Source organism: Gekko japonicus, unplaced genomic scaffold (assembly GCF_001447785.1).
Source record: "Gekko japonicus isolate JY-2015 unplaced genomic scaffold, Gekko_japonicus_V1.1 scaffold3173, whole genome shotgun sequence".
NCBI lineage: Eukaryota > Metazoa > Chordata > Lepidosauria > Squamata > Gekkonidae > Gekko > Gekko japonicus.
In genome coordinates, this window is record NW_015163184.1 from 10,762 (window position 1) to 22,451 (window position 11,690).

Here is an 11,690-nt window from a genome sequence, read left to right on the forward strand (position 1 = left end):
GGGGGGGGGGAGAACGTGCAGATCTGTCCTCGCAGAGGAGGGAGAGCTTGTACCTGAATAAAACTTGGTCTTAAAGGTGCCACTGGACTGTTTTGGACTGGGGGGCCGGGGGGGGGGCTCTGCGACTTACCTGGCTGCTTCTTGCTCTGACTGAGGGCTGCTGGGAGCAGGGGGTGGGGCTTGTTGCATGTGCCCGCCCCCTGGGCTCTTTACTGCCGGAGCTCCGCTCCTGTGCGCTCCTGCAGGAAATGACCCCTGGTTGTGAACGAGCAATTTGGCTACTGCATATATTAGTTTGCTCTGGAGCCCTCCTTCCTGAGCTAAGACAAAAACATGTGAGCCAGAGGCTAAAAAACTGTGAGCTAGCTCACACTGACTCAGCTTAGAGGGAACACTGGTCCTAATCTCTGCTGTCACCTTAACAAAAACGATCTTTTGGTGTCTTCCAGGGACTCCGTTTCCCAAGAACTTCCTCCAAGTGGTGAAAAAGATGCTCTCCCGGCTATTCCGGGTTTTTGTCCACGTCTACATTCACCATTTTGACCGGATCGCCCAGATGGGCTCCGAGGCCCACGTGAACACCTGTTACAAGCATTTCTACTATTTTGTGAAGGAGTTCCACCTCATAGACACCAAGGAGTTGGAACCACTGGTACGTGGGAGCGGGCGGGAGTCGTGGTTGTGGGTAGCGAAGTCCTGTATCGTGTGCAGAATCCTGGAAAGAGATTCCCGGGCGTCGTCTGCAGCGACGTTTCGTGCTGTTGTTGGGTTTTACAGCATCTCTCATTTAGAATCATAGTTCCCAGTTAAGTTAGCCAAGATCTCTAAAGTGACCTCCAACATATGTTGGAAGTGTAAGCAGAATGTAGGCACTTATCTCCATATGTGGCGGAACTGCTGCAAAGCAAAGGAATACTGGAGGATGATTACTAAAATGATGGGCGAAATAATGGGAAAACAAATCCCTCTTGAACTTGAAATGTGTATCTTAAATATGATTCCGGAGACGTACGAGAAAGCCGAAAAAAATTTTTTGATTCACTGTCTCACGGCCGCTAGGATTTTGTATGCAAAGTACTGGAAAGAGGGTAAAATTCCAGAAAAGAATGACGTTATACAGAAGATATGTGATGTGGCTGAAATGGACAAGTTATCCTGTATACTAAAGGGGAAGGATGATTCGATTTTTGTAAATAATTGGGAGAAACTGTACATTTGGACACGAAATAGGAAGGTTTAATATAACTGTGTTTGGTGTGTTATTGAAGGAAGAGGTAATATACTTATTGTTAGTAAATAGTAAAGGAGAACAGCGGAGAACTGGAAGTTGCAGGAAAAGTGAAATAGCTGTATGCTCATCCGTCTATGAAGTGATAAGCATCTGATTTGTTTGTTTTAATTTGGAAAATGAAATAAAGTATTAAAAAAATAAAATAGAATCATAGAGTTGGAAGGGGCCTCCAGAGTCATCTAGCCCAACCCGATGCAGGGAATTCACAAATACCTCCCCCCCCACACACACCCAGTGACCCTTGTTCCATGCCCAGAAGATGACAAAAAAACCTCCAGGATCTCCAGCCAAACTGGCCTGGATAAAAACTGCTTCCTGACCCCAAAGTGGCGATCAGCATTTCCCTGGGCATGTAAGAAAGGGCCACAAGAACTAAGCACTGAGGCAACCCTTCCTGCCCTCCCTCTCATGATCTGCCGAAGTTCACAGAATCAGCATTGCTGTCAGATGGCCATCTATCTAGCCTCTGTTTGAAAACCTCCAAAGAAGGAGAGCCCGCCACCTCCCGAGGAAGCCTGTCCCACGGAGCGCTCTAACTGTCAGGAAGTCCTTCCTAATGTTTAGCCCGAAACTCTTTTGATTTAATTTCAACCTGATGGTTCTGGTCCAACCCTCTGGGTGCTCCCGCAGTGCTAAAGACAACTGCAGGAGCCCTGCTGGATCCGACCCATTGGTCCACCCAACCCAGTATTCAGTTTCCAGCTGTGTCTGGCTAGATGTTTGCCACTTCCTGAATGCAACATTCCTCCCTTGTTGCTCATTCTCCTGCAAGTCGATAAGCAGTGATAGACTGCCTCTGGCCTGGGAAGATCCTTTACTCTTTTCATAGCTGATTGGGCCAACACCAAAAATTGCTTTGCTGAATCAAATCAAAGGTCCATCTAATTCTACATCCTGTTTTTTGGGTATGTAGCTTCGGGAAACCTACCAACAGGGTATGGTTTTTAGGATCTGATCTTTGGAGGTTGAAGATGTCTGAACAGGAAGGTTCTCTTTAGTGCGAATGATAGGTCTGTCCTCCATTAATTTGTGTAATGCTTTTTTAAAAAAATGCAATCTGAACCAACCTTTGTGTATTTGCTTTTTTTTCTTGAACACTTTTTTTTTTGTACAAGACCAACAAAAAACAAACAAACATACATACATACATATAAATTGGGGGTTATATTTAGCACGTTATTTTTTCTAAGTTACCTCGTACAATATCTAATTATATATTTTGCTTCTTTTTTTAATTTATATTTTATTTTATAAAAGCAATAAACTGCTACAAATAGCATAGACAGTACAAATAAGTATTGCTGTATAATACATAGGTAAAGGTAAAGGTTCCCTTGCTCAAAAGCCAGTCGAATCCGACTCTAGGGTTGCGGTGCTCATCTCCGTTTCAAAGCCGAAGAGCCAGCGCTGTCCGAAGACAATTCTGTGGTCATGTGGCTGGCATGACTAAACACCAAGGCACACAGAACGCTGTTACCTTCCCACCAAAGCGGTACCTATTTATCTACTTGCAATTTCTTGCTTTCGAACTGCTAGGTTGGCAGGAGCTGGAACTAGAGACGGGAGCTCACTCCATCATGCGGCACCCGGGTCTCGAACTGCTGAACTACCGACCTTCCACAGCCTGCAGTTCAGTGTCTTAACCACTTGAGCCACCGCAATACATAAGCACAGTGTTATTATTAACTAACTCAAAGAGATGTATACACAAACAGTGTAATAGTACTAACAATACCAAAATTGTCTAGAATTAGATCTAGCTTACTAGTTTTAAACTTTTAAACAACTAAGAACATTAGTCTTATGATCTGAATCACTAGGTCTAAGGAGCGTAAATTACTATAGAGTAGATGTAGTTCAAAAATAAATCAGCTATCTATAGAGAGGATTTTTTGCTTCTTTATTTTTCCCCACCATGTAAATTTCAATAAAACTTTGCTCATAACTAAAAATCTAGTTCATATTTTCTTTTGATTTGGTTGTATGTCCATATGATTTATTTATTGGTTTGTGATATGCGTACAGAAAGAAAGAAGTAGGGGTAACTAAAAGGCAAGAGACCTTAATAGGGGGCATTTTTTTTCTGAACCAATTTGCTACAGCAACTTGGACGGGCATTTCTACCCTGCTCGACATCTCCCTCCTTCTAAGCCTTCATTATGTTGGGTATTGTAAGTCTGCGTGCAAGGGGACCTGGGAGGGAAAGGGTTAAGAGAATCCTCTCACTGGGGTGCACTTGGCAGTTGGCCCCCAACCCTATCATGAGTTAGATGCTGAGCCTCTTGGGCCCTTGATTGTCTTCTGTTTCCTCTTATATAAGACCTCTCTTCAGCCAGTTTGGTGTCATGGTTAAGTGTGTGGACTCTAATCTGGGAGAACCGGGTTTGATTCCCCACTCCTCCACTTGCACCTGCTGGATGACCTTGGGCAAGCCGTAGTTCTGATAAGAGCTGTCCTTGAAAAAGAGCCGTTTCTGTCAAGAGCTCTCTCAGCCCCGCCTACCTCACAGGGTGTCTGTTGTGGGGAGGGGAAGGGAAAGGAGTTTGTCAGCCACTCTGAGACTCCTTTGGATAGTGAAGGGCGGGGTATAAATCCAACCTCCTCCTCTTCTTCTCTCTCACAATAAGTTAAATGTACCTACATGCATATGCCGTGTAAGACGTGCTTCTGCTGTTGTAAGTAAAATTTCTTTCTCTTGTTACATGTACCTACATGCATATGTCGTGTAAGACATGCTTGTGTTGTTGTAAGTAAAATTTCTTTCTCTTGTTATCACTGGAGTCAGGTCATCTTTGTGATTTGTTTGAACAGCATTTTCCGCTTTACTGGGAAACGTGGAGGGTGAAGGGTACTGTGTAAAGCTTCTGTGCTTCCAAGGCCAATTTTTTTTTTTAACATTTAACCCACTACATTAAACATAAATTTTTGCAATCACAGAAATGAACTGAACCCCAGGGCAGCTTACTGATCTCCGCGAAACTCTGCTCCTGGGGGACGGGGCTTTGAAGAATGCCACGAGGGCAGGAGCTGCTGCAGAAATGGGATGTCAGTGGACGTTGTCCACTTAGTTAGCCTATTGTCTGCGCCAGGGCTCTTTTTGTAGAAAAAGCCCAGACGGAACTCATTAGCATAATAGGCCACACCCAACAGCAGAAACTCATTAGCATATTGGGCCACACCCCTGACAGCACAGCTCATTAGCACATTAGGCCGCACCCCCATGTTACCAGAGGTGTGGTCATCCAGCCACACCCACCTTTTGCTTCTTATTCTGTTGACCTTGTTTGTCGTCAAAACCCAGGGCCTTTTTTGTAGCAGGAACTCCTTTGCATGTTAGGCCACACCCCCCTAATGTAGCCAATCTTAATGCGTTTGCGTGTGGCCTGTTATGCTAATGAGTTCCTGCTGGGCGTGGCCAACTCGGGAGCCAGCCGGAACTCCGTTCCTGTGCGTTCCTGCCCAAAAATAGCCCTGCGCCACACGTTTTCAGGGGCATCCATGAGGGCTAGTAACCTGGCCTTTTCCTTTTTAAAACGCTGCATTCTGAAACATACTCTGCTTGCTGAACGACAAAAACGAGGCAGCTGTTTGCCCGTTCTGTGACACTAAAAAAAAAATCTTGTCCTTGTATTTTTTTTAAAAAAGAACTTATTATTAAATGCCTTTTTTTTTTTTGCCCTCTCTTTAAAAGAAGGAAATGACTTCGCGGATGTGCCATTGACATTCCGGGACTTTCCTCCCGTCCTCCCAGCCGTTCCTGCTCTGAGTCTCTCTCGGGACTGCGGAACCGCCTCCTTTTTAAAAAACAAGAAAATAATATATATATATTTTAAAAAATGAGTTTTTTTAAAATGTTTTAGAATTTAATGCACTGTGGAAATATTTTATGAAATGCTTCTGATTGTTAGTTGTTGTTTTTTTAAAAAAAATAGACATTTATCTGCCACTGGGTGGGATCGCAACTTTTAAAGGATTGTGTTGGAATAGAATGTGTTAAGGTCACGATCACTTTCATTTTGTACTGGGGGGGGAGAGTTTGGGGGGGTGCCCCTTCGTGGTTCCCAGCATGCTTTGCGTTGCTGAGAAGGATCTGGGGCGCGCCTCTTAGATCGTGTGGTGAAGGCCAGCGAAATGTCACACGTGTGGGGGTGTTTTTTTTAGTGCAACTTGGAACTGTGTTTGTGCCACTGGCTGGAAATATATACAATGCTTAATAATAAAGCGTCTCCGTACTATCCCACGGTGATATCTTCTGTCCCCATCTTATGGTGTGTCGGCGGGTGAATGACTTAATTAAGACCCATTCTAAAATGCAGATAGATGCACCATTATTACATAAAAGGTGACATAAGTCGTTAAGGTGTCTGGATGCCTCTGCATGGCGGGGGGGGGGGTTCCCCTCTGTAATTTGGTGCAGTGGTTAAGTGCACGGACTCTCATCTGGGAGAACCAGGTTTGATTCCCCACTCCTCCCCTTGCACCTGCTGGATGACCTTGGGCAAGCCATAGTCCTGTCAGAGCTGTTCTTGAAAAAGAGCCGTTTCTGTCAGAGCTCTCTCAGCCCCGCCTATCTCATTGTGGGGAGGGGAAGGGAAAGGAGTTTGTCAGCTGCTCTGAGACTCCTCTGGGTAGTGAAGGGCGGGGTATAAATCCAATCTCTTCTTCTTCTCCCTCAGCCCCACCTACCTCACAGGGGTGTCTGTTGTGGGGAGGGGAAGGGAAAGGAGTTTGTCAGCTGCTCTGAGACTCCTTCAGGTAGTGAAGGGCGGGGTATAAATCCAATCTCTTCTTCTTCTTCTTCTGGATGACCTTGGGCAAGCCATAGTTCTGACGAGCTGTCCTTGGAAAAGAGCAGTTTCTGTCAAGAGCTCTCAGCCCCACCGACCTCCCAGGGTGTCTGTTGTGGGGAAGGGAAAGGAGACTGTAAGCCGCTCTGAGACTCCTTTGGGTAGTGAAGTGTGGGCTATAAATCCAATCTTTTCTTCTTCTCCTCCTCCTCCTCCTCCTTTCTTGAAGAATTTCTGTTGCTCGCGTCCAAAGTGGCTGGGCATGCTTTTCAATCTGACTGTTTTGGTCTTGCCCAAAATGAGTTTGATACTGGACCCGTTTTGCCTGTCTTGGCAGGTTGCCTCCGTGCCTCGCAAAAGGCAGTGCCTCTTTATCTTTCAAAAACGAAACCGTCTCTCTTGCTTTCCTTCACATGGGGGATTTCCACAGCACCGTGAAAGTTTCCGAGTTTGTGTGTTGACAGCTTTCCTTGATCTTTAAGACCTGTGCGTGGCGAGTTATTGGACTCTAAAGGGGGGACTTTTGGAAAGAACTTTTTGTAGGAAGAGAGGGACTTCACACCAAAACACCCCTACCAAGTTAGCATCTCGAGAATCATTGAATCATAGAATGTTAGAGTTGGAAGGGACCTTGCAGGTCATCTAGTCCAACCCCCTGCACTCTGCAGGAGCATACCCGAAAGATAGCCCTACAACATACCCGAAAGATGGTGGTCCAGCCTCCGCTTGAAAACGTCCAGCGAAGAAGCGTCCACCGCCTCCCGAGGCAGTCTGTTCCACTGCTCAACCACTCTTACAGTTAGGAAGTTTCTCCTGATATTTAGCCGGTAACGACTCCCTTGTCATTTCCACCCATTAGATCTAGCCTTGCAGTCCGGAGCAAGAGAGAACAGATCTGCTCCATCTTCTCCATGACAGCCCTTCAGATACTTGAAGACTGCAATCATGTCCCCTCTAAGCCTTCTCTTTCCCAGGCTAAACAGACCCAAACTCTTTCAGCCTTTCCTCCTAAGACTTGGATTCCAACCCTCTCACCATCCTGGTTGCCCTCTTCTTGCAATGCTGAAGAGCCTGCCGGGACTGAATCCCTGTAAATAAATAAATAAATAAATCTTTCAATTTAATAATCGCTCAATCCTGCAGAGCTTGCTTGCTCTGAGCGATTTACAGTTACTCCATTACACACGGGACTATCAATGATTCAAGGGGTAAGGGAGGACAACATATAATCTTTAAATCACACACGTTCGCAGCCGATGGGGAGTTTTGTTCAGCTGTAAGGTCAGATGTGTTCCAATGGCATTTTCCCCTCAGCGTACCTTGATGTCGTCAGCTTTCTCCGGACTGCTTCAAGTTGCAGCGCAGCACTGCCACCGCCTGGCCGGACGGCCCATTACAGGCTTCCTTGATGCCGAAGAGTTCTTTCTAGGCTTTTCGGTCTTACGCGCTGGACATTCCATTCGTCGGCTAACACCTCCCCCAGCGGGGGGGTTTAGTGTGCCCACCCTCTCTAAGGAGTGGTACCCATTTTATCTACTCGCCGAAGCTTTCGAACCGCTGGGTGGACGGCGAGCTGGGGACAAGGCTGGTCACTCACACCAACACGGGGCTAGAACTGACAGCAGCTCTGTTCAGCTCAGATGTATTAACCAGAGGATAAATCCCCTGTGCCACCGCTCCCCCCTGTATCGGGGATCCTGAGCCTGCAGGCACTTCTGGGATTCTGATCGAGTGGTCGGGGCGACTACAAAATGGCTGCTGCAGGAGGTGGGGCCAGCCATAAAATGTCAGGGACTGAGGGTATGCCATAACTGTAATAATAATTTAAAAAGCTTCAGCATTTCAGGCGGAAGCACAAGCTGAACATATTGTTTAAAAATTTATTTCTCCTGACGTGTCGCTTCCCTTCCGTTGGGCAGTGCTGTGGTTGCAGCTGGTATCGTAGGAAGGTTCCCGGCCCCCAGGTCTGGGTGGAGGATCCCCCCTTCGGGGGGGCTTTGGGGGGCTTCTCCCTGCTGCCATTGCTCCCTCTAAGCTGTTGAGTCTTGTGAGCAGAAATTCTACTCTGTGAGCTACTGGCATTAAAGTTGCGAGCGAGCAGTTGGGCTGCTGCATAAATTAGTTTGCTCTGGAGCCCTCCTTCCTGAGCCAAGAGAAAAAGGTGTGAGCTGGAGTCTAAAAAACTGTGAGCTAGCTCACACTAACTCAGCTTAGAGGAAACTCTGAATCCCGCCCTAAATCAGGATGTTGCCGTGGGACATGACATCCCCCAGAAGTGACGCCATTGCATCAGGGACGTCACGCAGGGACGCTCTGGTATCTGAGCCAAACTCTGGTTTGAGAGCAAATTGACTGTAGAGTTTCACCGCCAAAACCAGTGTGTTGCCTCCAGTTGAGGTCCTCCACCATCCCCCCGGAACAACCCCCAAATCCCCCCCACCCGATCAGCGAGGGAACCTGACAACCCCCATGCCATAGCAATTTTTTTTTAAGTCTTCATAACCAATCAGATCAACAGCGGCCAATCAGAAGCTCTGCTGGCCACGCCCACTTTCTGGAAGGCGTTAGGAGATGCCGTGGCGCCCACGGGCACCATCTTGGGGGCCCTTGCCCTAGACGGGCCTTTGGCCTGCCTCCCGCCCCTTCTTGGCTGGCTTCATTCAGGCCTGGTCCTACACCTTGCAAGCAAGGTTCCCTCTAAGCTGCGGAGTCCTGTGATCAAAAATCCTACTTTGTGAGCGACCGGCATTAAAGTGGTGAGCTGGCGATTTGGCTGCTGCAGAAATTAGTTTGCTCTGGAGCCCTCCTTCCTGAGCGAAGGCAAAAAGCTGTGAGCTGGAGGCTGAAAAACTGAGCCAGCTCACCCTAATTCAGCTTAGAGGGAACACTGCTTGCAAGCAAAGGGATCAACTTTTTAAAATTACTGGGAGGGGGCAGCTTTGGCGCATCCTTCCTTGTTGTGTGGAAAGCAGGCCTTAAGCAGGGAGGGGCCTGGAGCAAAGAGAAGGGCAGCGCCGGTTACTGCAAGGATTTTTGTGCCACCTTTGTGTGTGTGGGGTGTGTGTGTGAATGAATGAATTGATTCACAGTCATGGTGGGAAGGTAACAGCGTTCCGTGCGCCTTGGTGTTTAGTCATGCCGGCCACATGACTAGAGTCGGATTCGACTGGCTTTCGAGCAAGGGAACCTTTACCTTTACCTTTTATATTGACCAACACATAAACCGCTTTACATTTTGTACCACATTAAAATAGAAGCAAAATTTTTAAGACTGATCATAAAAAACATAAAACCATAATGGTTAAAAGTAATAAAACTAAATCTTAGATCTCCTCTTTTCAAGCTACTGTAGATTTTCTCATTCTTTGGGCAAGCTACCCAAACCTAGCCACCCGATAAGTAACTTCTGCCCAGCTAAAAAAAAGGTAAAGGTTCCCTTGCTCGAAAGCCAGTCGAATCCAACTCTAGGGTTGCAGTGCTCATCTCCGTTTCCAAGCCGAAGAGCCAGCACTGTCCAAAGACGTTTCCGTGGTCATGTGGCTGGCATGACTAAACACCGAGGCGCACGGAACACTGTTACCTTCCCACCGAAGTGGTACCTATTTATCTACTTGCAGTTTCTTGCTTTCGAACGGCTAGGTTGGCAGGAGCTGGAACTAGAGACGGGAGCTCACTCCGTCACGTGGCACACTCAGGTCTCGAACTGTTGAACTACCAACCTTCCACAGCCTGCAGTTCAGCGTCTTAACCACTTGAGCCACCGCAGCTCCTTCTGCCCGGCTATCTGATAGCAAATTTCTTAAAAGGCAGGTTCTTTGCCTGCAAGAGAGAGAGGGAATGTCTTAGGGAAAGGAAGAGACTCGCGGATGTCATTATGCGCTTTACAATAAAAAATTACATGTTCTACAGACTCAATAGCATCCACACAACAGGGGCACATCCTTTCTTCGTAAGGAGTCTGGTTAAATTTTCCTTCCGGGACTGCAGATGAAAGTACATCCCAACACATTAATGTAAAAGTTCTTCTGTAGCCTACCATAAAAAGGAGAGCATACCGGAATCTGCCAAGAGGTTGCCGTCTGACGTTTGTTTTTGTTGAGCGGCCTTTTTGCTGTTGCTCTGGGGAAGATGACGCGTGTCCTCCACAGCAGACTGTCATGAACGCGGTACTAGGCCAGGCGAGAGCAAGATAGTCCAAAGGCAGTCCAAAGTCAAAACCGGGCAAGCAGAAACACCGAGAGACCAAGTCCAAATCACCAACCGTTAGAGTAGTCGTCAAAGCCAGAGTCCAAAGAAGTCACAAGCCAGGGAGTCGAAGGTCCGAGGTACAGGTAATGAGCGTAGTCGTACGAGCCGAGGTCAGGAGCCGGGAAGTCCAAAACGAGGAGCCGGAACAGGAACATGAGGGGTGAGGTGCAAAGCTTCGTCCAGAATGACTAGTTGCTAGCACAACTAGTCAGCGTGAATGCGAGAGCTAAGTAGCCCATAAGGCTGTCGGCAATTAGCGTGCCCTGATTGTGTCCCGGCTCCTGCTAGTACTCAGGGCTAAAAGAGTGCCTAGTGCACATCCGGGCATCCTGCCGCCGGGATGCCATGTCTTGTCGGCGTTGTTCCCGCAGACAGGATACCGAGCCGGGAAGTACAAAACGAGGAGCCGGAACAGGAACACGAGGGGTGAGGTGCAAAGCACAACTAGTCGGCGTGAGTGCGAGAGCAAAATAGCCCATAAGGCTGACGGCAATTAGTGTGCCCTGATTGTGCCCCGGCTCCTGCTAGTACTCAGGGCTAAAAGAGTGCCTAGCCCGCATCCGCGCATCCCGCCGCGGGGTGCCATGTTCTGTCGGCGTTGTTCCCGCAGACAGGATACCGGTGGGGGCGAGTCAGGGGGTGTGTTGCTCTGGCATAAGTCTGCTTCAGCTGTTGCTGGAGCAGTTTCCGTGGCTTGAGGCCTGTCAGGTGCGGGGTTTTCAGGAGCCGGGAGCTCATCCCCAGCAGTACTTAGGTCTTCTGTTGGGGCCAAGTGCTCGGCCCCAGCAGTACTTTGATCCTCTGCTGGGGTCAAGTGCTCGGGTTCTGCAGCAGCCGTGACATGGTTCTTATCAGTGACTATGCTGATTAAGTACTTTGGTTTCAGTTGCAATGTTTCTGCAGCCCAAGAATGGGACAGTCCTGGGGTTGCCAAACTCCGTGTGGGGGGGTCGGCTTTCCTTTCTTTCAAGCTCCTTTGAGCTCATGATCTTGAGCAGCAAATGAAGAGCCTTGTTTCTTTAAGGAAAATAGGGTGGACGGATATTTGGCCACTGCAAAGGTAGTCAGTTTGGTGTAGTGGTTAAGCGCGTGGACTCTAATCTGGGAGAACCGGGTTTGATCCCCCACTCCTCCACTTGCAGCTGCTGGATGACCTTGGGCAAGCCGTATTTCTGCCACAGCTGTTCTTGAAAAAGAGACGTTTCTTTCAAGAGCTCTCTCGGCCCCACCTCCCTCCCAGGGTGTCTGTTGTGGGGAGGGGAAGGGAAAGGAGTTTGTCAGCCGCTCTGAGACACCTTTGGGTAGTGAAGGGCGGGGTATAAATCCAGTCTCCTCCTCCTCCTCCTCCTCCTCCTCCTCCTCCT

The 11,690-nt window shown here is 48.0% G+C and overlaps 1 protein-coding gene across 2 annotated transcripts in view; it reads left to right on the top strand.

Annotated features, from left to right (window-relative positions):
• The window catches only part of MOB3A (MOB kinase activator 3A), a 14,099-nt gene extending 9,022 nt beyond the window's left edge, over positions 1–5,077 (top strand). For both annotated transcript variants that reach the window (XM_015407109.1, XM_015407110.1), the window contains exons 3-4: positions 450–652; positions 4,983–5,077. In XM_015407109.1, coding sequence (XP_015262595.1) covers positions 450–652; positions 4,983–5,012 — 233 coding nt within the window. In that variant the 3' untranslated portion in view covers positions 5,013–5,077. The remainder of the gene's footprint in view (positions 1–449; positions 653–4,982) is intronic.
• Positions 5,078–11,690: the final 6,613 nt, after the last annotated feature.